Source organism: Diplotaxodon limnothrissa, linkage group LG18 (genome assembly GCF_057381915.1).
Source record: "Diplotaxodon limnothrissa isolate DT_005_m linkage group LG18, D_limnothrissa_male_GT1.1, whole genome shotgun sequence".
Taxonomy (NCBI): Eukaryota; Metazoa; Chordata; class Actinopteri; order Cichliformes; family Cichlidae; genus Diplotaxodon; species Diplotaxodon limnothrissa.
The window spans coordinates 27,032,261-27,058,728 of record NC_140613.1 but is presented as its reverse complement, the minus strand read 5'-3'; the positions used below and the strand labels follow the sequence as shown (position 1 = coordinate 27,058,728).

General features: G+C 39.6%; 2 protein-coding genes across 2 annotated transcripts; one reads left to right on the top strand and one right to left on the bottom strand.

Moving 5' to 3' along the window:
• The first annotated feature begins 915 nt into the window (after positions 1-915).
• On the top strand, positions 916-14,854 carry rab18b (RAB18B, member RAS oncogene family). The gene is made up of 7 exons (XM_085377204.1): positions 916-1,109; positions 9,050-9,105; positions 9,208-9,269; positions 10,228-10,300; positions 10,436-10,554; positions 12,697-12,763; positions 13,379-14,854. Exons 1-7 carry the CDS (start codon positions 1,042-1,044, stop codon positions 13,549-13,551), a joined length of 618 nt encoding a protein of 205 aa, XP_085233330.1. The 5' UTR covers positions 916-1,041; the 3' UTR covers positions 13,552-14,854.
• A 2,254-nt stretch (positions 14,855-17,108) lies between these two features.
• Positions 17,109-25,089, bottom strand: LOC146613836 (homeobox protein Mohawk-like). The gene is made up of 6 exons (XM_085378102.1): positions 24,817-25,089; positions 24,412-24,571; positions 24,142-24,295; positions 23,652-23,990; positions 17,678-17,711; positions 17,109-17,448 (listed from the first exon to the last, which is right to left on the bottom strand). The coding sequence occupies exons 1-6, from the start codon at positions 25,038-25,040 to the stop codon at positions 17,109-17,111; spliced, it is 1,251 nt and encodes a 416-aa protein (XP_085234228.1). The 5' UTR covers positions 25,041-25,089.
• Positions 25,090-26,468: the final 1,379 nt, after the last annotated feature.

The window sequence follows — 26,468 nt, the reverse complement described above, 5'->3', positions numbered from 1 at the left end:
CATAATATTTCTGCTTTAAAAAAAATAATTTTCTTTTGAGTTTCTTGTGTATAAATTTCATCAATTTCGACCTGTATTTTTTTTATTTCTTTTTTTTTCTCAGAATTACTTTTGTATCCATCTTCCCGTTGTAGTTGTTTTAACTTTGCCTGAAGGTTGACAAATTTTTGAAGCTTTATCTTTTTCAGATGGGAGGTCATTGAAATTATTTTTCCTCTCATTACTGCCTTTAAGGAATCCCATAATATGATTTGCGACACTTCCCCGGTATCATTTAATTCAAGAAAATCCTTTATTTCTTCTCTTAACTTTTGTTTTAGTATGGGATCGTTTAATATGGTTGAATTCAGTTTCCACAGCACCTTCCTTGCTTTCTTCTCTAAACTCAAAGACAGTGAAATAGAGCTATGATCTGAAAGATCTATCGTTTTAATTTGACATCCCTTTACTCTAGTACAATCATTACTGAACATAAAGAAATAGTCTATTCTAGAGTATAGGTCCTATGGGGGCAGGAGTAGTGGGTATAGTCCCTGCTTTTAGGATGTAACTCTCTCCAAACATCAATTATCCCCAATTCCTCCATATATATATATATATATATATATATATATATATATATATATATATATATATATATATATATATATATATATTCTGTATTTCCATGTATGCTTGCATATTTCAATAAACTGCTGCAACATTTTCATAGCATAATACAAGGAAATTAGAACCTTTATCAGGAGAGCTAATATATTTTATACAAGTTCTTTGCCACTTTAAATAATTGTTAGAGAATCTTCATACTTAAAAACTAAATAATTTAGTATCAACATAATAATAATATTTTTTTGTGTTTCATTTTCAAATCTCGCGAACACCGGTGACGTCGCGCGTCGCACTTTGGCCGGAAGTTGCGTGAGCAGTAGGCTATCATCGGAACTGATAGCCGCCTGCTATCCTAAAACACAGTAAAAAAAATATCTGTAAAATCGTTTTTAGTTAATTCAGAGTCAAAGGTAAACTAACTCCAAGACAAATATGGACGACGATGTGTTGACGACTCTGAAGCTGTTGATAATTGGTGAAAGTGGCGTCGGAAAGTCCAGGTTTGTCTGTGTTTTAGCGAGCTTAGCAGCTAGCCTGTTGTGAATGTTGACATTGTTGTGTAAGTTTCTTTCTCGCTGCCCAGTGTTCCAGCTTAACTGGTTTTCATGGTGTCTGTTGATGCCAACATTTCAGCCTGTATTCACAAACTTCAGATGTTCCTGGTAACAGATTAGACACATTTCTGAACATTTTAGAAGTAGATTTGAAGTTTAAAAAAAGACATATGCTCGGGGGTTGCAGTGAGATTTGGCAGGTTAGGGGAAAACTACAAATATCTTACATAATAATGTCTACTCTGAGCTTCAGAAGGCTTTCTTTGTGTACAGCCTGGGATCAGCTGACCTGTCCTATTGCAGGTTTGGATTTTTTTGTTTAGTTTTTTCCCTTTGTGAATTTAACCAACTGTATTCTACAATATAAAGGCCCACGTTACAGGAGCCTTGTCTGCTTCCAGCCTCTAGCCAGTATAAATGCGGAATTTGCAAGTGCTGATCAGCTCAAATCCAAAGTGATATCTCCTTTGAGAACCAAACCCTATTATACAGCAGCTGCATTGAAATGCAAATGAGCACTCCATTTTTTGAGTGTTATTTCAATTAATTTCAATTTAAAAAAAAAACCGATTCAAGTACATAATATTAAGTTAAATCAGATTTTTTTTAAATCACCTGACTATGCACACAAGTAAGGTTTTACAAGATTTTCACCAGGAGGCCATACTTTCAACACTCTCAGGAACTAACAGTTCAATTACGTGTTTCTCTCTGATGATATCTGTGTTTTTACTCGGGAGCTAACCTAGCACAGTCTGCCCTGCACCAGTCCAGCACCCATTACTGTAAACAGCACCACAGCACTGCACATAGCCCCAGTTTAGCCAGCACCTACTGGTCAGTATAAACTCTAAATTGCCCAGAATTATAATCTTATGATTATGAATTTGCTTCTAAAAACATGTCAGAGTATTTAATGTATTCAGATGTATCCAAACAAGTTCAACAGCACATCATGTATAGATCCATGATTTGATAAAAAAAAAAAAAAACTCAAACAAAACAATTAAACTTCTTGGAAAATGCATCCACTGTGTCATTAGCTTGCAGCTAGCAGTAGGGGTGGGCAACAATGAAATCTCTGACGACATAGATTCCAAAGAAATTCTGAACGTTTTATTGATGGTTGTAAAGTAAATGGAAGGCCATCTTTTTCCAACAAACCGCTGTCACTGATAAGCAGTAGCAAATGTAAGCACAAAACTAGGGCTGGGCAGTGTTTGCCTTTGTAGCTCTTCAGGAGCTGCACAATATGGTCACATATTAAAAGAAAAAAATGTTTTCTACCAGAGATGACTTGGGTGTCTTGGGTCAGGCTTTTTAACCAGTTGCTGAATAATCAATTCTCCAGAAAATAGCGTCACCATTCCCAAAGGACCCACCAACCTCTCTGCCCGAACAGTAGGAGTAAATAATAAATAAATATTAAATAATATAGATTTTTAAATGCGACTTTATTCCTTAATGTTTTTTCTCCTGTTAGCAGCAAACAATTTTACAACAGCTTTGTTGTTTTATAAACAATAGCAAGACACTGACTCGGTACTCGCTGACCTCATATCAAATTTGTACTAATTTTGAATTCTGTTTTTGTATTTAAGCTTTACTCTCAAACCATAAACAGCACTTAGTCTGCAGCTGAAAGAATACAAACTAAAACTGTTGGGAGCAGGTTATGTTCAAAATCATCTGGAAGCGCCATGTTTTCACAGAGTTTTTTATTCACGGCAGTCTCTGCTGGGGGAATCTATCTTATATGTGCAAGTTGTTCAGAATCAGAATACTTTAATAAACCCTAAGAAAATGATGTAAGCCATTGTTAAGCCATATCTTAGTAAAATCAAAATTGCAAAATGCAAACTGTGCGTCGCATTGTTACGGAACTGTCCGTGTTTTAATTTGGTGATTTAGAAATGTTGTTCTACATAATTCTAATCTGCTGATTAGTCTGTTTCACACTGCTGGAAACACAGAACACACACTGAGAATACCTGTTCAGTCAATAAAATTAATTTCTCTTTGGTCTGCGACAAGCGGAAGCAATTTCCACGTTTCCTTTGTTATGGTGTGGGACTTTAAACCTTAATATTTAAATAGATTTTTACCACATTTTTACCACGGTCTGATAGCGACAGGCCGTGGTAAATATGCAGTGCTGGTCCTGTTGGACATGACTGCTGCATTTGACACAGTGGATCACGATTTGCTGATCTCCCGCTTACAGCACTGTGTGGGAATTTTTGGTTCGGCACTTGTGTGGTTTAAGTCCTATCTTTCAAATAGGACCTTTTGTGTTAAGTTGGGATCCGCTTCATCCTCTGTGGCTCCTCTGCTTTGGGGTGTGCCTCAGGGATCTATTCTTGGGCCATTATTGTTTTCACTGTACCTTTTGCCTCTTGGCGTGATTTTTCGAAAACATAAAGTGTCATTCCATCTATATGCAGATGACTGCCAGCTTTATTTACCTTTTAGTCATTCTGATAGTCTCCCAAGTCGACCTCTGCTTGACTGCCTTAGCAATGTTAAAGCATGGATGGCAAAAAACTTTTTAAATTTTAATGATCGGAAGACAGAAGCGATCTTATTTGGCCCAAATCGTTTTTTCTCACGCTCCAGATGTTGATCTTGGAGCTTTGACTTCCCAACTAAAGAATTCGATCACAAATCTCGGAGTAAAAATTGATTCTGCACTTACCTTTGATGACCACGTAAACGGGGTGGTAAAATCAGCATCCTATCACCTCAGACGTTTAACGAAGGTTAAGCCCTTTCAGTGTTATTCATGCCTTTATTACTTCATGTTTAGATTATTGCAATTCTCTTTTAATAGGGGTTGGGCAGGGCACTTTGTCACGCTTGCAACTAGTGCAAATGCTGCGGCACGATTTTTAACTGGCAGAGGGAAATTTGACCACATCACTCCGATTTTGGCCTCTCTACACTGGCTTCCAATTGAATTTAGGATCCGTTTTAAAGTCCTTTTATTGGTTTTTAAATCTCTAAATGGTCTGGCACCTGTTTATTTGTCTGACTTGTTGAAGCCCCACTTCCCCATTTGTTCCCTTCGGTCAGCTGAGCAGTTGTTGCTTTCGGTCCCAAAGTCACGGCTGAAACTTAGAGGAGACCGAGCGTTCGCTGTTGCAGCGCCGATGCTTTGGAATAACCTCCTCTCCATATTAGACAGGCTACATCAGTGCCAGTTTTAAGTCCTTATTAAAAACCTATTTTTATTCCCTGGCTTTTAACTCTGTGCGTAACTGACATTTTTATTAATTTTGTTGCTATGTCTGGTTTCTTTTATTTTATTACTATATCTATATTTGTATTGTACAGCACTTTGGTCTACCAGGTGTGTTTTTAAAGTGCTATATAAAGAAATGATGATGATGATGATGATGATAACACTAAATAATTTTATGGGACATTCATCTTCTCCTTTTTGCAACAGTGCTGCATTTTACTAGTATATTTTTATGATCTTTAGAGGTTTTTATCACCATTTTATAACATTACTGGAGTAGCTGACGCTTTGAGATAATTTTCTGTGGAAGAAGAGTCGTATGATCCGTGAAACGCCCCTTTGCGATAGGTCAGTACCATGCCTTTCATGTGAACTTAGTGAGTTGATAGTCAGCTTTGTGTGACCATTTATCACTATCACTTATATTTAGATGTCTAGATAACAGGATGACACCATATTTGTAGAATATGGCCCTGATTGTACTGTGGTACAAGTTTATTTATAACAAGTTTATTGTTTCCACCTTAAGGAAAGTCGTTTTCTTGCATATTTGCTAAGCACTGTTTTTTTTTTAATTTATTTTTTTAAGGTTCAGAGGCTGACATGCAGCCCTTGCTCTCATACATATCTTGGCGTGCACTAGGAGACGTAAACACATGGCAGAGAAATGGTGTTGATGTTCTTATATCATGTAAAAGATTTACATGGTCATTATCACAGTATGATATGATAAGAAGTCACAGCTAGCAGGCACACTATGTGCCAGATTATCATATTTTATACTCCTCTAAAGGTGCTATTCTCGGGTTACTTCCTTAAATATACAGCCCTTTTTTATTGTCTCCTGGAAATAACTAATGCAAAAGTGAAAATAAAGTGCCTTAACCTTATTATGCGCAAAGCAATGCCAGACTGTTACCTCCTATTAAGTATGAAGCTGCCAGTGCTAAAATGCAATGATTGCTAGTTAACATGGGCTCAATGAGCAGCAGGTGTTAATCAGCTGACAGTGTGAACGAGACAGAGCTGCAGACTAACAGGAGAGATGAGGAAAGTGCACAAGTTCTATTAGTAAACGGTTGTTTGAACAGGCTGTGAATGACGCAGGGCTGATGATACTCTGGGCACAAAAGGTGTTATGTCTGTCAGGTAAACATGCGTAGGCCAGTGTGCACTAAAATACCATTACAGTTGCACAGAAGCTTCTCTTCAAAACACAACGAGAAACTGCAGGTGGCCTTAACCTACCACTGCACCCCTGGCAGAGCGAGAGGCTTGTCTGTCAATTAGATCATGAAGTACAAAGTACTCATGTTTGGGGGGAAAAGTAGTTAAAATTCTGGTGCCTTTACAATCTTTTGGCATGTGCCCACTTGTCCTTTAAATCATTTTCTAACAATTTTAAGTCAGTTAAGTTACTGTTAAAATCCATGTTTTCATTTTTGTTTTTGTAATGTTACCTTTAGATCAGGGGTCGGCAACCCTAGGCACGTGAAGGGTTAACTGATGGCACGACCATAGCTGGACTGGCCATCGGGCATACCGGGCATTTGCTCAGTGGGCCGATGGTGATTTTTTGTTTTTATGGGCCGATGATTTTTATTTATTTCTTGTAACGGTATAAGCAATGAAAGGTGGTGGACTGGCCAGATGCTGGCCGGTGCGTAAAAATAACTCAGTTGTTTGGTGGCTATGGCGGAGCTTCCACAGATTCAGTAACATTAGCAAGTGGTGGAGGCCAGCAGGTGGATGAAGGAAAGGGGAGGCAGGAGGAGGAGAGACCCGAGGCGGCCACCGGTCAGGTGTCAGGTGAACTGAACTTCAGGTGAGAAGTTATGACCTGCAGTCTATCTGGGTCAGATATGAACCAAGTTTAGGTGGAGTTTATTTTCGTTGTGCTGACTTTTTACAGTCAGTTACAATAACTCGTACTGTGCACTAGCTAGCATGACAGAGTTTCTATACAGCTGGGTGGATGCTATGATGTTACTGATAGTGAACTTTATTTTATTCATAAGGTTAGTAGAGTTGCCAACCATCCCGTATTCAGAGAAAATATTATGTGTTTCATATTGAGCTGAAAAGGAACACAGTTTGTCCTGGACTTTAGCTAGAATGAAAAAGACAAAGCTGGAGTTACTCTGTGTCTTTGCTGCACAGCTGCCTCTTCTTCTCTCATTCTCTCCCCTCCCTCTCCTGTTGCTACTTCAATCATGCAACTGATCAATGATCAGCTGATCGGCTTTTCTCTCTTGTTTCTTTACGCCAGAAAGAGGAAACCGGCAGATGTGGCGCTAAACAACAGCAGCACGTTTAAGCTTGATCAGCTGTTGTTAGAATTTATTTAATATTACCTTCTAGTATCAGCTGATGTTTGCTGGAGCCACAGCTGTAAAAGCTGCTGGTCATGATATCGGTTTGGATACATGAGGGAAACATGAAGATGAAACCAGGAGATGTCCTTACTGAATCATCAGAGCTGAACAGGTGATGGAGAAACAGGTTTACCTTTTAGGTGACATGAATGAGTTGAAGGGAAGTTATGAACTGTTTCTGAGAGACAAATAACACCAGGATCCTTTTTTACGTAGCTGACAGCTGGTAACTGTGCAGAGGCGGATCTAGCAAAGTTTTGCCAGGGGGCCAGGTAGGGCATTAGCAGGGAAGGGGGGCACAAAGAAATACTTTTCTTTCTTATTCGCATTTAAAATGTCTAGCTTTTAATAAATAATTATCTGAATCTTAAACCAAAGTTTTTATCTGATGTAAAATGTATAGAAATCATACATATACCAACAAGATTGTACATCACTGTCACAACAGCATCTGTTTTCATTCAAAGGCTTTATGGCTTTTCCTGTAATACCTGGTGGGCCGGTCTCTAGTCAAAATGCCCGAGCCGATTTTTTTTGTCCAGCCCTGGGCACGACACGCAGAGAATTAATCTGAGAAGGTGCAATAAAAAATAAATGGCTGCGCCAGCGCTGCACATTGCAAATTAGCTCGCATAGACACATTAGTTGTGCCGCTTCTTAATGACGGTATCTTAGCTAACAACCCCAACTACCAGATTCAACTTGTAATTGGCTAAAAATAACTTAGCCTACCGGTGAGAGGGACGTTGTTAGCTTTCCACATTCCGACACTTCAAAAGCTTCAGGAGATTTCCGCTCAGCGCAGCATCAGCACCGCGGAATTACACGGATACATCCGTAGACTCGAGACAGAATTCACAATGCTTTTTTGGGACTTTCAGGTGTATGGACCAATGTTTTCTTTTCTGATCAAACCAGAAAGCTTTAATGAGCAGCTGGGTTTGTCTTGCATTAACTGGCTGAGTTAATGCCAGTTAATGCAACATCGAAGCAGCTGGAATCCACAGCTGTGCGTGTTCATGCAGCTTGCATTATCACCTGCTGGACATCATCCTGACAAGTTTAACTGTCTTCAGAACATTGCAGAGGCCTTATTGACAGTATTTGGCTCTGCATATCTGTGTGAGCAGATTTTCTCTCACATTAAGAGTGTCCTCAGGTAGCCGTCTGAATATTGGACACTCGGAGACCTGTGTCTTGTTATGGATAAAAAAGTGTCTTTTTTTGTTTCAAAATAGCTGATAACTATTCGCCGATAGCTGCCAACATCTGCAAACAAATATAATCCTATAAAGTGGTTCTATATAGTGTGTAATTGTTAATATAGAGTGTTATTAAATTTATTGCTAATGCAATCATATGGCACATTGACTTCTGAGATGGCACTCATCATCAGAAAGGTTGCCTACCCCTGCTTTAGATTATATTATATTATATAGGTCTCATGTTGGCACAGATCGTACTTTGATCTCAGATTACTGCCTGAAATTTACAGCACTTATTTACAACTTAATTGAAACAAATTAGTCTTTGAAAAAGCTTACATACTTCCTTAAAAATGTTTGAGCTATTTCCATCCTGACTGATTCCCTGCTCCCTCTTTGTAAATCACCTCGTATCACTTTGATCAGATAAGTTGACCTGTTGAAAATGGCGACTCTGGATGCAAATTCTTGAACACAGAGACTGAAAAATATAATGAAATCTCGCCAGTTAACATTGAAACCACTTAAGTGTTTTTGGTCTTTTTCTAACCGTTTGCTTGAAGTATTTGCTGCTAACAACCCTGTAGTATTGCTAATCTTAAGGGCCTTCCTTTACACACAGACGTAGAAAATTTGTTTGAATGTTTCGTGAGCTACACATATTCTTAATGCAGATGCTCACACTGTCCATTTGATTTGATAGGATTAATTTTTTTTTGCTGCAAATAAAAAAAATCTTATCAATCAGACCGCTGCATTTGGCAACGAGTACGTCTTACTTCAAAACATGTACCGGTACTTAATTTGGAATTTTATGTTGCAGGTTTAAATTTTTTGTTTTTTGCACCTTGCCCTGTGTCTAAAGGCCTTTACTCCTGCAGTTTTAAAAGCTTTCCAATATTTTTTTTTGCTGAAAGGTGTCAAGCGCTGTTAGCATTTTCAAGACCATAAAGTTATTGCGATCCTGTGGCCCTGCTCGAGGGAAACCTGTTCAAAGCTACGGCTAGCTCACAATAGCCTGTTGTACTGGATGAACTGCTCATTTCCATTTTATCTTTATTACAGTCTGCTCCTGAGGTTCACAGAGGATACTTTCGATCCAGAGCAGTCTGCCACAATAGGTTTTACACACTCACACACGCACACACATATATGAAAACTACTATTGATTTTAAACTTATAACTTAGAGATTTTTTCTTTTTTGTCTCTTATAAATGATCAGGTGTGGACTTCAAAGTAAAAACACTTGCAATTGATGGAAATAAAGCTAAGCTCGCCATATGGGTAAGACAGAAGTTTTTATTCCTGTTGTCTACATTTCATGTTTGGGGGGGGGGGGAACACGATGAAGTAAAACGTTTCTCCACAAGATGGTGACATGGTACAGCCAAAATTGAAGGACGTAGGTGGTATTCCCAGTATCCAGTAAAACCATGCTATGCACAATGAATCCATAACCTAAGCCCCATACAGAGAAGTGCTTGAAATTTCTTTCTAAAAAGTTATTATTATTGATATTATTATTTTATCTGGTCTCAATAAGAACATGTGTGGGAGGTTTATAAAAATTGGAAAAACCTAATGGCCTCTGTTTTTATGTGATGAGGGGAAAAGTAAGGTTTATATTGCATCTGTTGTTAAAAATAATGCAGTGTTCTTGGAAAGCGTTGTCCCGGGCATTCACATAGACGTTACTGTAACACAAAACACCTAGGGTACCATTGTCCCATTCCCTGTATGACTCCAACTCTTTCTCCCAATGGCAGCAACACATCAGGCCATGCCACAAAAGGGAAAAAAGACACAGAAAAAAAGATCAGAACCAGCTCTGAGACTTGGTCTCCAAACTATTCACATCCCAATCAGATTGAGCATCTGCCAGAATCCATATGGACCCTGTCCTGCAATCACTGGGACCTAAAGGCTTTGTTGTCAACCTTCACAACTAGAAGACACACACGGGGTCAAAGGTGGAATGGCAGCAGATCAGGGATTTAAAGAGTATTAGACAGTTTTATTGTGGTCCATCACTTTATATTAATAGTGTTGTTTTCCAGTCAAACTTGATAGAAAAAAAAAAGATTAATTGTTCCTGAGGCAACAGCAAGCTCACATTGTGACTGTCCGAGTGGAACTTATCAGAAACACATGGTCTGTGAGGTCGGATGCTGGGAATTGGCTGCTGTGCCGCTGGCCTTAAAAGTTTGGTATCAGAAATCTTTTGCCGCTTTTATTTTCGTAGGACACAGCTGGACAGGAACGGTTTCGCACTCTGACACCCAGCTATTACCGCGGCGCACAGGGAGTCATACTTGGTAATTACCTGTACTGCAACATAAATCAAGATCAAAACAGACCGATACTGGCAGTTGCATTTCTGTCAGTGCTGTTATAGTAATGTAATGATTTTCTCCAGCTCCTTCTTACTCGTCACGTCTTCCTTTTTTCAGTGTATGATGTCACAAAGCGTGACACGTTTACGAAGCTCGAAAACTGGCTGAACGAACTGGAGACCTACACAACACGCAACGACATAGTGAAAATGCTGGTTGGGAACAAAATTGATAAAGTGAGTCACTTTTACAAATCCTTTTACATTGTGCTCTGGTTTTATGAATCCAGTTCATCCTATATTGTTTAACCCTTTAGAGCTGATCGGAGCGGGAACGCTCTGTTATGCGTAACTATTTTTAAATCCCAGTAGCACTGCAATCACGTAAGCTAGCGCAAAAATTTTTTTTGCATATGAAACCGGAGGAGTTGTACTTACATCTGATGCCATCAGCTTGTCCTAGGTCACGGTTTCCTTCCACATAAAGCTTTGCAAAAACTGCATAAAAAGCGCTTGCAGGAACAAAAACATAATATTCCAGAAACACGCTTTACCGATCCGATCAGCTGTTCAAAACACTTCCTACGTTGGAATAGACGTCAGCGCGAACTTTTGCATTTCCGCCATTACCTGCCCGAAACCGGAAGTGACGTCATTTTCGCGGAAATGTAGTCTTTTTTGCGATCAGGGCCTCAGGGCCTATACTGCTCTTTTTAAAAGTTATCTTTGACTTTATGACTTTCTGTGTCGTTTCTGGGATGCTTAGGACTCATATTGCACTGCTTGAAATAGTTTATTTTGATGCATATGCTGCTTTTTTGCAAATTTGCAGTATAATATTTATTTTCGTTTTTCCTGCAGTGTATAAAAATTGGTGTATTTCAAAAATAAAACTATGAAGACACTCAAAATAAATTTCCTGTGGTGGGAAACTATTTTGTGCAACTTTTTTGTATTTACAGTTTTGAGGGATAAGCCTCTTAAATTTCTCTAACTACAAATATATGTTAAAAAAAATCAAAAACGATTTTCAATTTTTTTGTAGTTTATTGCACTTTTTTGCAATTTATGTAATTACTATGCACTTAATGAATACATATGATTAAAATCTGGGCTATAATGGTTGTATTGATGTATAGCAACTTGAAATGCTCCCAAAAATGGTTCCACAGCATGTAAAAATATAATATAAGCTCTGGCGGGCTTGGTTCTATGGTAGGTCTTAAAGGGTTAATAGTGCATTTTGTCTGTGAAGGTTCTCAGTCATCCAGGTCATCATAGTCTAAGGAGCTGGGAAAGAAAAGCGTCTGGACTTTTTAAAGTTTCCTCGAAGACGTTTCACCTCTCGTCTGAAAACCTTTTTCAGTTCTAAGAGCAGATGGTGGAGATTTCCCACGACATCCCAGTGTTCTTCAGACCCAGCCACACACTCAGACAAAAACTGGTTCATCCCAAACACAAAACTTCCAAACACATACTTAACAACGTAATATATGCTGCACAGAACAGCGAGGAATGCTCAAACCTTTACATTGGAGAAACCAAACAGCCACTTCATGAACGCATGGCACAACATAGAAGAGCCACCTCGATGGGACAAAACTCAGCTGTCAATCTCCATCTAAAAGACAAATGTCACTCTTTCGAGGATGCCAATGTTCACATATTGGACAGAGAAGACATATTGTTTGAAAGTGTGAAAGAAGCCATCTATGTCCACTGTGAACGACCATCTTTGAACAAAGGGTGGTGGCTTACGGCACCAACTGTCTGCCATCTATAATCCAGTTTGGAGATCCCTTCCCAGACACCTTAACGCCCCCTCACATCCTGGCCTTCTGACCTCAGTAAGGCTACGTCCACACTAATGCGTTGTCGTTTGAAAACGCATCGTTTTCTCTCCGTTTCGGCCTCCCGTCCACACTGAGACAACGTTTTCGCTGATGGAAAACGCAGCGTTTTGAAAACGCTCTCAAAAACGCATACATTTCAAAACAGAGCTTTCGCGGATCAGTGTGGACAGCAAAAACGCAGACTTTTGAAAACGATGATGCATGTTAGTCATATGATGCAGTCATGTGACCACTTCACATAAGATAGCGGAGGGCATTATACCTCTTGGAGACACTCCCATAGGGCTTAAAATCTGGGACTCTTCACCAATTACCCCTTAGAACTGAAGAAGCTTCTCGGATGAGAGGTGAAACGTCTTCAAGGAAACTTAAAGAAGTCCAGACGCTTTTCTTTCCGAGCTCCTTAGAATAGTGCATTTTAATGAGTGTTGCTTGTCTTGTGTTGTACTTTTATGATGCGTACACAATTCTCCCTCACCATTCGGGCAAATGACAAATGTTTATTTATTTATTTTTTAATATTCAGGACGACCGCGAAGTGGACAGAAACGAGGGGCTGAAGTTTGCTCGGAAACACTCTATGCTTTTTATCGGTGAGTTTCTGTGTTCGAGTAACGTCAGGCGTGGCCGGTCATGCTCGTTTAAAGTAAGAGAGGCATAAAATGTAACTTAAAGCTATTAGAATTTACCGTAGTGCTGCTTAAAAGTCAGGACTGTTAGTGCACAGCTGGAACAAGCCAAGACATCATTGAGTTTGTCATGCGTGTAGTTCAGATGAGATGAGCTGTGCTGTTTATACTGCTCGCGCATTTCTGAGTCTCTGCTGTTGAGAGACGCGGCCACTCAGACGAGCTGCATTATGATTAAAATCTAGCCAGCTTTCATTTATCAAATCCATGTCCGCACGTGTTCCTGATTCTCCTCTCCAATCTGGCCCTCTCTGGTAAATTAGGTTAAAGTTTGTGCAGAGTTTCCATTTTAGAACAGCCAATAAGGGGTTTTGAAAAGGGCAGGGCAAGAAGAATCTGAAGCTTTCATCTGCAGCAAGGATGTCTTCATCCTGATGGATGACTTCTGCTTTTATGAAGTCATTTTATACTTTATTAGTCATGTTTGTCAGCTGACTGATATGTTTAGTTTTGGTAGCATGCTGGAAAATGCTCACATTTACTTTATTTACTGATCTCTTAAATTCTTCCCTTACACAGAGGCCAGTGCAAAGACCAAAGATGGCGTCCAATGTGCCTTTGAGGAGTTGGTAGAAAAGATCCTCCAGACTCCGGGGCTCTGGGAGAGCGAAAACCAGGGTCAGAAAGTTCGGCTGGGAGACCAGGAGCATGCCAGGCCTGGGGCGTGCGGAGGATACTGTTCCATACCCTGAAATGAAAAAGCACAGACGTGAGAGGACTGACTAGTGACGGGAAACGGAGAGTGAGCGAGAGGTGGAAGTGGATGAGCACCTTTTTATTTGTCGGGAGTACGTCAGTCGGTCGAACAGACACTGCTGTTTGCACACTTCCTTTTCCATCACTTATATATCACTACTTCCTGTTTAAAAGAATCACGCAGAAAAAGAGCCTCGTGTTTGAGGTGGGTGTTTTAAATTAACCACGTGGAGTATGAGTCTGTCATCCGAGTATGTATGGTTTGAATTTATCTTGGTGGCTCAGCTGTACATTAAGACTTCAGGTTACACAGTTCTTTCAGCGTGGACCGATTTTGTGGTTAGAATAGACAGCCTGTCAGATTTTAATCTAATAAATTAATTGAAGTCTCCTTCATCTCTAAACAAATCTCACCTTCTATGTAGCTGCAAAGTACAAAATCTTCTGCCATACATATATTAGGAAGCTTTATTAAATGCATACTATAGCATTGGATTGAGGATTAGGGTGGGAAACATCCAGGCTAATGCAGGTTTTCATTTCAGTGCACATGAGAACACTGTGAATTCTCAAAAATCTAACCTTTTCCAATAACACCCCAACCACCACCCAGTTACTGACATCAGTTTGTCTTTTCTGTTCACTCGTGTGTTGTCTGTTTGTCTATTATGTCGATTCTCTGCTTCAGACTATTTAGATGCCTTCAAACTAATTGATTTCCTGTGTTTATTCCTTTTGGCGTGAAAATGTGCAAGAAAAGTGATCAACTTTGTCTTGCAGGATTTCCTGTAACCGAACCCATCTCTGTCTTTGCATGCGTGATCTGGACGGTAACTTCTAGAGCTACAAGTGTAAAGTTTACAGTACCACGAGCTCTTGCAATAAAATGTACCTTTTTATGCACTTGAGCTCATAGATTGTTTTTTAATACTAAACTTTGACCTTGTGATCTTGTTTTCGCATTTATTTTGAAGGATTCATTTAGTGTTGTCCAAGTTTATTGAAGGTATTTCATACTTAACATAGCTGTGTTCTTTCCCATCTTCAGTATATTATGAACTTGATGTGTTTTTGCTATTTGTTTCTGTTTTCTCGATAAAATATTATGTTGAACTCTTCGCCCTGCTATACCCTTTCTCTCTCCCCCCGCTCCCCCATTGCTTTTGCTGTGCATCTGTTTCAATCATATAAAGTAATATGTTAAATCGATATCTGCCTTAATATCGAGATGCATTTGCTAGAGTTATGGTCAATTAACGTTTGAATTGTTTCAAACTGAAATAAATGACAAACCTCAAGATGCCGTCACTCGTGTCTGTTGTTTAATGGCCCTGTGGGATCTGCCTTTTAGTTTCCGTGTTGTGTAGAAGCCCACCTAATCAAAAGCAGGTTTACAGTGGAAACTTCAAGTGAGGCGCTCTTTCCATAATACTTTGTTGATGACTAGCCTCCTGCACATGTAAGACTGAAAACATTCCTTGCAACAAAAAAAAACAAAAAAAAAAAAAAAAACAGACCAAAACTGGGACGTGTGGAAAAATCCAGTTAATCATGTTGTTTAAAAAAAAAAAAGTTCCAGTATGTGATTACAAGCTTGATGTCAGGATGTCCCCAGATGCAACAGGACGAGACCTTCTTCTGAAGCCTGAAGGGTACTTGGTATTTCCATTATTTATTTTCTGCAGCTGATCGTGTGTGGAGGAAATAGAATTCCTGAAATGTCATTCAATATAAAATAAATTAAAAACATTTGTGAATGTTTCATTGTGATCTTTGCTGTTCCAGGAAAATGAAAAGGTTGATTTTTAAAACAGAGAGCACATCTATTGAGAGCAGCTTACGTTATTATTCCATGACACCACAGTGGCAATTCCATTTGAAACTTAACAAAAACCTTACATTCGAGCTGCTTGGGTGGGGTCTCTGTGTACATTGCTACTACAACATTACTATCTCTCTGTAAATGGTTATGGGGATTTGTTAGCTATAGAGTTATATACAAATTTGTTGATGGGAAGTGGTGCTATATAAATAATCTCAAAGGGCTTCATATTGTAAGGTAAAGAACCAACAGTAATATAAGCCCAACAATCACGCAAACCTCCTATAAGCAAGCACTTGGCGAAAGTGGGAAGGAAAAACTCCCTTTTAACAGGAAGAAACCTCCAGCTGAATGTGGCCCAGGCAGGGGCACCTATCCATCACAAATGTTGGCAGTGAGGGGAAAGAGAAGAAAACACAGAGACACACTGGGTGATGTGTTTCTGGTAACTTGTTCAGTGTCTGTTCTTTTAGCACAAACTAGCATCTTTAGGAAATCATACATGATCAGCTCTTTGGATGCTAAGCTCTTCCTTGTTCACTAAATAGCTGCTATCCATGTCTAGTGTGTGGCCAGTACTCTTCAAGAACATCTACTTATGGTTTGGCTAAAACACTGAAGACATGCATCATAAGGTCAAAAACAATGAGTTAAGTGAGTTCAAAGAGCTCCAAATGCTGTGGTTTCATCACTGTGAAAACACGCATTCACATCAGACAATGGAACCATTGTTTTTAAAAAAGTATTAATATGGCAGCTCCAATATGTCTGTGAAGGTTCTCAGTCATCCAGGTCATCGTAGTCAAAGGAGCTTGCAAAGAAAAGCATCTGGACTTCTTTAAGTTGCTTATTATCTTGCTTATTCGCATGATAAGGTGGGGCCAGGTTTCACAATGAACTCACCCGAAACTCTGGCTGATTGGGACCCACACCCAGTTTCACACCTTGGCTCAGGGGATTAGAGGATCATCAGGGGGTCCTTTTGTCCCTCTGTGGGGGGATACTCCCACTAGGTTTATATCTGGGACTCTCCACCATTTGACCTTAGAACTGAAGAAGCTTCTCGGATGAGAGGTGAAACGTCTTCAAGCAACTTAAAGAAGTCCAGACGCTTTTCTTTGCAAGCTCCTTTGACCATGGCAGCTCCAAGTTTGTAACAGGAAACTAGGATTTGGCCCATGTCTGTTTCTAGCCTTCCCTCCATGTTCCCTCCAGGAACTGTCTCCCTGGGCCACTATAACACTCTTCTTCCATCAGTACAACCCTTTTAAAATCCACTTTGTGTAACGATGCAGTAAAACTTCACCACGTACGTCTGCACACGTGAAAACTAAGACTAAATACAGCTCAGCAAAACAAAACTATGCATAGAAATTACTCTAAGCACACGACTATTCAAAGGATTTCACATTAGGTTTATTGAAATAGCTGCTGTCAAACATTAGCATTGGATGATGATCCAGTCTCTTGGAAGTTAATATAACTTACTGCAACAGAGGGGGGCATGAGGAACACAGCAAAAAACAGTAACAACTAATAAACAGCATTAGGTTAGTGTTAAAAATGGTTACAAACATTAAAGTTAATCAGCATTACAAAACAAAGATCTCAGAGGCTGTACACACACATATATATATATATATATATATATATATATATATATATATATATATATATATCGCAAGGCACGTGGACGTCTGGTTTTCCTGTATGAAACAACATGTTTAATGCCTACACACTGTTTGCCAGTGAGACTTTGACAGTCTGGACCTCAGAGATATGAGAGGATTTCTGGATGATGCGGTTGGTGAGAGCGGGCCCGGTGGCACAGCTCTGCTGTAGACCTGAGGCAGATCCTGTGTTGCTCATCTCGTCTGTGATAGTGGTCTTTGCTACAGAGAGAGGCCCTCGGGTGTAGCTCTGCCCTGTAGCAGCGCTGGACACTGGAGCACTGCTCTGGTCTGCAGTGCAGCTCTGCCCCTGGGCCAAGCTTGTCAGAGCCACAGCAGCGTGGATCTCCCTCCAGCCTTGGTCATCTTGTCTCTGCTGGCCTCTGAGTGGCTGCTGGTCCCTGTGAATACATACATACATATAGAGTATACACATATCATTTGTAGATAATTTATAATCACCCACGCCTTCCTTTAAAAAATGATCTAAACGCCAATTTCAGATATCCAGAGCCAAAAACCCCCCACAGAAAACAAAAAAGCATCTCTTTATAAAAGTCAGATGATTAGTGGTTTGATTTCAGTGAGATTATAAAATGTATGTATTCAGTAATGAATGAGTAAACTTACCTGTCACATTTAGTTGAATTGTAGTCGCTTGTATCTGTAAAAGAGAATAAAAAGACTCAAAACGTGCCATGAATCAGTTCGACTCGACAGCAGTGAAACTACAGACAGTTTAGTCATGGGACAATGAGTGTTTGGATTAAGCTTTGGAATCATATATTAGTGATAAATACATGTTTTTTTGTGGATACCCATGGGCTTGTGTGTGCTTGTGTATGTTTTAATGGCAGTACATTCTTATATGTTTGTGTCTCTGGATGGATTTTAACATGCTGAAAAGTGTATTGGTCTGTCTGTCCTCAACTATTCAACTGCTATTCAGTGTTGAGCGTTCAAGAGGGAGAAAAAAATCTTAAATGTACACTGTATCTTGTGGACACCCTGTTTTCATGTTTTTTTTAACAGCCATATGGGTCACATAAATTAATACGACCATCATCTAAACCTGTTAAAGAAAGAAGGATGAGTTGCTCTGTCAGTGCCCTAAATAGAAACAATCTGGGCATTTTTAGGAGCAAGAGAAGAAAAAAAACGAACTTTTCAGTAATATATCGCTACATGGTTTCTGTTTGTGGTCAGCAAATAAGTGTGCATTATATGTAAAACATATTTTCCATTTCAGCTTTGGAATATTGCCTATTTTCACTGGAGCAGATTGAAGCTGGTCAAAAACAGATTTTTCTTCAGAGAGGACTAGACAGGGAAATTAGAGGTCTGCTGTGAAACACAGTCTTTCAATGCTAACAGCCTGAAACATTCCCATCTCTGACTGTGAAAAAACATAGGCCAGGGCCAAAAGCAACTACTTGTTGATAGTAAATCATTTTGCTGTCTTATGCTTTTCTTTTGCTACTGAATGTTCTTCGGCCTATAACCTCGCCAGTAAAATAGTTTAGCACTTCAGTTGTATTTACTACCCCGAAAAAACATTGTTTCAGCTCTGGTGAGTCTTAGATTTGCAGCAAAGATCAGTTACAACAAAATTTTACAAGGGGTAACATGAAGCTGCTGAGACGTCTCCCTGCTATTACATTGTCCCGCAGTGATGCAATGTCATTTCATGTTGGATCCATAATTATGGCCATATAAGGGATGGTTTCATATTAAAAAGAAACAAACTATTTCATTTTGTTCCCGAGTACAACGACAAGAATGATGGCGCTCAAATGTCTGTATAGCAAATAGCCCATAAAACTAAAGCAAGCAAGCGAGTTAATTTAGCTCAGTAAAAACTGTCTCGAGGTAACAAAATCCACTTTTTGATGGATATACTATATTTGTTTCAATAAATGCCAAAGTTTAGAAACATGTAGTAGCTACATAGCAATGTCGTTAAAAACAATATGGTGCCTAACCTGTAAAACTCTATTTGATGTTTTTATAATTTGTTTTTTTTTTTTTGTGTGTGTGTGTGTAGATGATATGACTGAACAGATGGTATAATTAATAAGTTCAGAAAAGCAACATTTTTACATTTGGAAAGAGGCTGTTTTCCCTACTGTTTGGGCTATGCTAAGCTAAGCTAACCATGCTAAACGTATTACTAACCTACTAAAAAATTTGAATTTCTTTAAATATGAAAAAGTAACATAACTTTTGCGTTAACATTGTCTAGCTTATGCAAGTTTCTGGCATGTTGTCATGTATACATTGTTTGAGAGTTTTTGGTCATATTGGTTGTGCCACAGCTACATACAGCCACCGGTCATGAGGGAAAACTCTGTATAAACAGCCTGGTTGGAGATTGGTTGTTGGAAGTTGCTGGCTGGCACTAGGTAATTTTAGTTACAAAGATGTGGCTTTGGCCATTAATGTGTATGATACCAAATTTTCCACAAACATTTGCTAACTACTTGCCAAGTGATAGCAAAGCTTGAAAACTATAAAAGTAAAGCGTTTGCCTTCTAAATAAAAGTTGCGTCTCAGCACAGGCTCCATTTCTGGTCCGTGTTACATTTTTCACTACTGCACAGAGAGTAGCTAGTTAGTATTTTCAGATAAGCCGGTGTGCTTTATACAAACTACGGAAGACCGCGACAATCTGCTAGTGACTATTATTCACCCGATCCTACATTGCCACATGTCCAAAATGGTGGACATGTTAAAATGATGCGGTTAGTGGTCACAAGTTTGCAAAACCTCAATACTATTTAGTAATAAAAGATTAACAGATCACCAAACAATGAATTAATATCTACATGAGATCATTAAAACCTTGGCGCTCTCCCACAATATAAGTTGAAAACCGCTCACATGTCCCAGTGTCAGTGATTATGAATTTTTTCCCAGATGTATAATTCAGATCCACAATACTGCATATACGAAACAAAAACCTTCATCTATGCTTTCACTAGAAACAAAACAGGTAGTTATGCATTTCACTGCTCCGCATCCAATAAAACCTCATTCTAGTCTAGTTTATGACCCTCCAGGCTTTTTAAGGGAAATACTGAACTTGCTGTGAGTGTCAAATTATATAGTACAGAAATTGCTATACAGCCAATATTAACATTGCAAACATAGACTCTGCTACTAGACTTTTACTGCCTGTGGGAAATAAACCGATATCTTTTAGGTGTCCTCGTAGGTTAGTGTGTAGTGGCATCACCTATTAGCAAATCACTTTGAGTTTAGTGACTGTTTTAATCGTCTCCCGGGCAGAGTTAAATGTGTTAATGGTGTTAGCGCCTGTCATGAAGCTGGCAGCTTAACTTTCCACTTCACCTCCACAGAGGAGTTGCAAACGCTGCAAACACCCTTAATATGACCGTCAGGGATACATTAAAAGTTTGTAAAAACATTTCAGCAGCGCTGCATGTAGTGTTTGATGACATCATGAAAACCTCAAAGAACCACCAAAAGAAATATAATTTCAAGTGAGTATATTACACACTTACAGGAATGGTTCAGCATTTTGGGAAATAGAGTTGACCTCAAGAATTATTCTATGTCTACCAGCTAAGCTAAGCTCAAGTTGATCGAAATAACTGAGCTTGTTTGGACTCTTTCTGTAAATAGTGCTGCCTATTAACTAGTTACATGCAGAGACAGATAACTGAATTATAAACAAAAAATGTTGATTTATTGACTGAAAAATGCATTTGAACCATAATTACTGGTCAAAAATTTTTAAAAAAGAATTTACATTTGTTCTCTTTTAGCTAACAAAGCTAATGTAACATTCCTTTAGTTGTGTCTTTCCACCATGTAGGAATGCCATGTTTTGGCATACTATACTTTAAGATAAAGAGGAGTACAACGTTATAAAGTGTAGGATGGCTTAGAGAAGCCCTGACTCACTGATGATGGACTGCCAGATAGAAGAACATTCATTTCTGTAAGCAACCAGTACTGTTGCATGTGTCATTTGACAAGAATTCCTTTCAATGTTGAAAATTCACCATTGCTTTTAACCTGAAGTTAGTATAGGTTTGTAACACTACAAAGTATTGTTTGATCTGTTACCAAGTAGCAACAACCAGGGCTGAAACAGGACGAAATGTGGAAGTGCAAAAAGACGCAATTCCTTCGATGGCCACATGACACTAGCTAACAATTTTGGTTGCTATAGCTAATTTTGTCTTCATTTATCTATCCGAGTGTTGCCAACTTAGCGACCTTTTTGCTATATTTAGCGAAAAATCTAGTGACAAATCTGGCGACTTTTGCTGATGTTATTGGAGACTTATGATGACTTTTTGACGTGAAGGCACATATCGCTCTTACTCTCAACAATCAGCGGGTGCTGCCGTTGGTACCTCGCCCGTGCTATAGCACTCACAGGCAGCGGATAGTCCTTATGCAGCAGTCAACCCCAGCTGCTGTCAGAGCAGGAGATGTTCACACCTTGCTTCCAAACTCCAAATGAATCGTGCATGAGCTCCTGCCCTGACTGTAACGCAGTCAGTTCTTCTTTTACTGTTACTTTTTGTGGATCACAAGGTTTAAAACTACTTAAACACACACACAAACACACAAAGTCGCTGCGCCAGAGTACCTATTTCGGGTCACTTTTGCTGGTCCCAAGCCCAGATAAAGGAGGAGGGTTGGAATTCTGACATTAAAATAAACAATAATTGCTAAAAGAAATTTAATTTGTAGATCTAAATATATTCTAAATGCATTTAGGGTGTTTTTTTTATTCACTTTATGTCTCTTCCACAATGTTATTTCTCCCTCCTACAATGTAGGTTACAATTACATAAGCATGACCAATTATCTTAATAGCAGTTTTCCTTACTAAGGAGTTGGCAACACTGATCTATCCCATCTTCATTTATATCTCACTGTTCAAGGTGTCAGTAAGACCTAAAGTTAGGTGTATGGCCATTGTGACGAGAGCTGTTTGCTAGGTTTAAGTCACTGAAATGGGTGTTGGTTCCTTTACATGGATTTATCTAAAAGATAATATGACCTGTTATATTTTACATCCCATTCAAGAAGTTTGTGCTTCAGTTTTGGTGAGTGACACTTACTGAATAGTTTATAAGTGCAGCTAATTAAGCTTCCTAGCATTAGCTGATAACAACTAGCCTAAATATTTGAACTTTTGCCAAAGTAAACCAAAGTGGCAATGGCAAAAATGCTAATGTTGTGACTTAAAAAAAACAACGAAATATATTTTTTGCTGTTTTAATCGATTAAAACAACAATTAAGAAGCGGCATGTCTTTTGGCATCCTACCTTATTTTATACTGTCTAGATAGATAACAGTTAAGGCAAGGCATTATATTTCATGTGGAATATAAGTTCAGTGGTTTATTTATCTACATATGTTTCTTTCTTAGACTGTAATTTACTCCCCAGGTTTTTCAAGTCAGCCATGACATTTAATTTAGCTTTCACAGAAAATAAAATTATCCATTAAATAACTTCTTTAGACTGGAACAAGGTGATTGCCAGGAAACTACTCTTAACATAATAAAACAGAACCTTTTTTGATTTTAGAGTCAAACTAAAGAGAAGCGCTAAAGAGCAGAATTGGTTTCAAAAATCTTTTCACAACTTTTATAATGTAATGTAAATTTAGATTGACTTTGAGTAAGAAAGTAACACTTGGGAGAATCAGACTGCCAAAGCACATAGCAGTCGAGAGAGCGAAGCCACAACTTCAAACACCGAAGGGGGAAGCCAAATGGATATTAGTGGTCTTGCTCTGCGCTGTCTCACAGATGAGTGGCAGCACCGACAGTCGCTCTATGAGACCTCTCCGGTGTAGTCCTGACAGACTGCTCCATTTCTGCATTTGGCCAAGGTTTCCACTTCTCACCCTGGGAAGAATAAAGTCTCAGACATTCTGTAATTGTCCTTGAGACTGGACTGGACATTTCCACCATGGCAAGAAGCTGAAGCGGAACAAATGGCACATTCTAGAATATGGAAATGATATTTGCGGTGTGCAGCAGCAGCCAGGGCGAGCTCCATCCAATTTTAAAATGAGGGATTTCAGCGTCTGCATGAGACTTTATTAGTAATGTTTGTAGAGGCTTTGGCTCTTGCGCCTTAGCGGATTCGAGGCTTGTCAGTTTGCTGTGCTCCCTATAGGTCTGAAAGGGCACCCAGGTGTCAAACTCCCTCCCACTTTCCCTCTAACTTTATAATTGAATCTCACAGAGCTTCTGACTTTCAGTGGAGTGCCAGAGATTTATTAATATCAGGGCGCTCCGAGGAGCCATGTGGAAGTTTCTGTTCGTTCTGTTCTTACTTTACTGTACACTGTGGTGTGTTAAAAATGAACAGAGGGGAAACAGGGTAGTTAAACTGTCAGTTTGCCTCACATTCAGCTTAAATCCACAATAAACAAGGAAGATGCTTTAGTAATTTCTATGGATGGGGGGAGATCCTACCATTTCTAGACTACTGTGTTGTTTTTGATTGCTGATTGATGCATGAAGCTAATATTGCATCACATCTTTCTAAATTCGTGTATTAACACATACAGATATTGCATTTGTGTTAGAAAAGAAACAGGTCTCACCCATATGGTAGACAAAGTTGGTCTCTGTTTCATAGGACGATGCAGGCGAGACGACATCTCCATCACATTCGTTTGAACTGAACGACTCGGAGTGGCTTCTTCTCTTGCAGGCTGGCGCAACGCCATCGGCCTTCGCCACCATCATGTGCCGCAGGGTGTCGTTCAGGTAGCGATTCAGTAAACTGCTCTTGTACTTGGAAGGAGGGGACGTGCTGTCATCACTGTTGGCGCAGTCAGCCATGGTGAGCATGTTGCCTTGTTTCTCCAGCACGCTCTTGTGGGATGATGACCTGCTGAAGTTTGACTGGCTGATGGGAGTCTGTAAGGGACATTCTTCATCTGCAGCAAAGGAAACAAAGCTGTCACTGATTTCACACTAAATCGATTCATATCAGTGAATATGAAATGTTACAAACTATGATTAAAAAAGAGAGACTGGGTACATCTAGTCTGATGACTTAGAAACTACTAATTCCCTGAAGGTCCTTACCCTCTGAGTCAGTGTCATCACTGCACATGCTCAGCCTCTCCGCGTTTCCCTGGATATATTTATTGTATAGTTTGATCCTCAGGGCCCAGCTCAGGTCTGGCTGCCTCACTGTGTTCTTCAGCCTTCGTCGGGCATTTGCAAACCAGTTGGAAACCTGCACAGATGCCGCTGTGTTTTTTTTAGGACAGCACTGACTCGCATAAATCAGCACTAATACATCTTTCAAATCACTTTTGCTTCATTCTTCTTTCTTGCGTGAGCTCGTCTCACCTGTACTAGTGTCATGTGCGAGCCCAAAGCGAGTAGGACCTTCTCGGTCTTAGTCGGGTAGGGGTTGTCCCGGTGTTTGTATAACCAGTGTTTCAGGGGCCGGGCCATGTCCTGCAACACCTGTCTTTTGTGACGAACTTTTACGCCAGTCGGACGGGACCTGAAGGAGTAAGAGGTCAACAAACATTGTCCAGCATGCTTACCTGTAACCTGATTGTAGCACTGTAGCAATACTTTCGATCTACTTCACTGTCAAATTTGACTAAATTATGTCATGCAATTAATTTAATCAAAGCGTAGATATCCAAAGAAGTACAAGATCTGAGATCGCAGCATTATTTTAGATTCTTTATAGGTTTAATGTGTTTTTCTGCCATAAAAAAAAGCAAAAAAGTGATAAAATACCCATATCTTCTGTACTTCATGGCAGAGTTGTGTTCTGCGGACTCTTGGCATCGCAGCAGGTCCGCGCTCTGTCCTTCTGCTAAACTTGTCTGAGGTACGTCTGCACAGTTCAGTCTGTTCCTCTCCTCTGCTCTCCTGCCGTCGTCCAAGTGAAGCTCAGACTTCATCACAGCAACTTTGTTCATTCTTAAACGCGCCGAGTCTTCCTCAATCAACAGGTGCATCAGTAAACTCCCAGATGTAAAGAAAGGCAGTAGATTCCCATTCTTGGTAGACTTGGTGTAAAAAGGAATAGGTTAAACATAAAAGTGTCCCTTGCTTTTCTTTCGGTGCTCTCGGGAACAGACGTTGACAGACAGAAGAGGAGAATAATGTTTGAAAAGTCAGATGATGTTGTGCGAGGAGAGTTCAAATAACCTGCTGCTCCGCCGCCTATTGGCTCCCCCCACCGTCCAATCGCTTCTGTGGAGGGGTCTGTGAGGCAAAGCTTGCAGAGCAGCGGTAGCACCCGACGGTTTGAGCGAGATTGCACATGAAAAGAATATCAGCAAATACGGTCATTAGATTTACAAGTGAGATTTTTGCTTGGTGTGACTGCAGTCTGTGCTAAGCAGTTCAACATGCCCTCATATTTTCTACATGAGGCACATGATTCATGTGGACCTTGCGGTTTTACCAAAAACCGTGTCAGCAAATAATAGTACATGTTTTACCAAGAGATTCTGGAAATTTATGCGTGTAATTACACGGTTACTTATAACCAGCAAAACCACGGAGCTGTGCCCTGTGATAGGCAGCAAATCCTGCTGTTTTCAGATGGATTTCAGTACAAATTGGCCAATCCACAGAGGCCACACAAACACAAGAAAATGACATTAAACTGTGTGTGTGTAATTATGAGTTTGTATTGCGTCTGGGGTTTAAAGTTTTTAAAGTCTACGTATTTATTTGAGTGTCAGGACTGCATTGCATCCCTTTGCACTGTGAGTAGGGTTAATCCAAAGATAATGCGCATATTTGTTAGTGTGGGTTCCCATTTTTGAGCAACCGGGACTGTAAATAATTATGGAAACTCAGTCTGAAGGAACTCTAACATCATCATTAGTGTAACTAAATGACAACATGTGGGCTCTGAGCCCAGTATTTGAAGACTGGATGGCTCGGCTTAAGCTGTAATTCACGTATGTTTTTCCTCTAAACACTCTTATGTAAGCGTGTTTGGATATACACTGATGACTTTGCCATGCACAATCATAACTTAATAATCTTTAAGCAAACATTTGTGATAAAATGGGGTTTTGGTCATCCTGGCTGCAGTTTAAACTTTGGAAATTGTGGCTAAAATCCAAGTAGCACTTGTTCGGTGTATTAAAGCACTCTAAAAAGTCCCATCCACATTCATAATTCAGGACTATCAGCGGGGGAGGTTGAGTTTCAGTGCTTTCAAAGCTGAAAAACACATGTACCAGAAGCGTCCCCGTTAGGTGCTGTAAATTCCTTGCTCACATTCCTCGGCAGCAGTCGGAAAAGGCTACATGCTATCTCACACCATTTACTCCTGTCCCTCTGTGATATGTTCACCGGCTCAACTGTTGATATTAGCTGGGAACACGCCTACATTTGGCAGCCAGGAGACCTGTAAAAAAATCCAA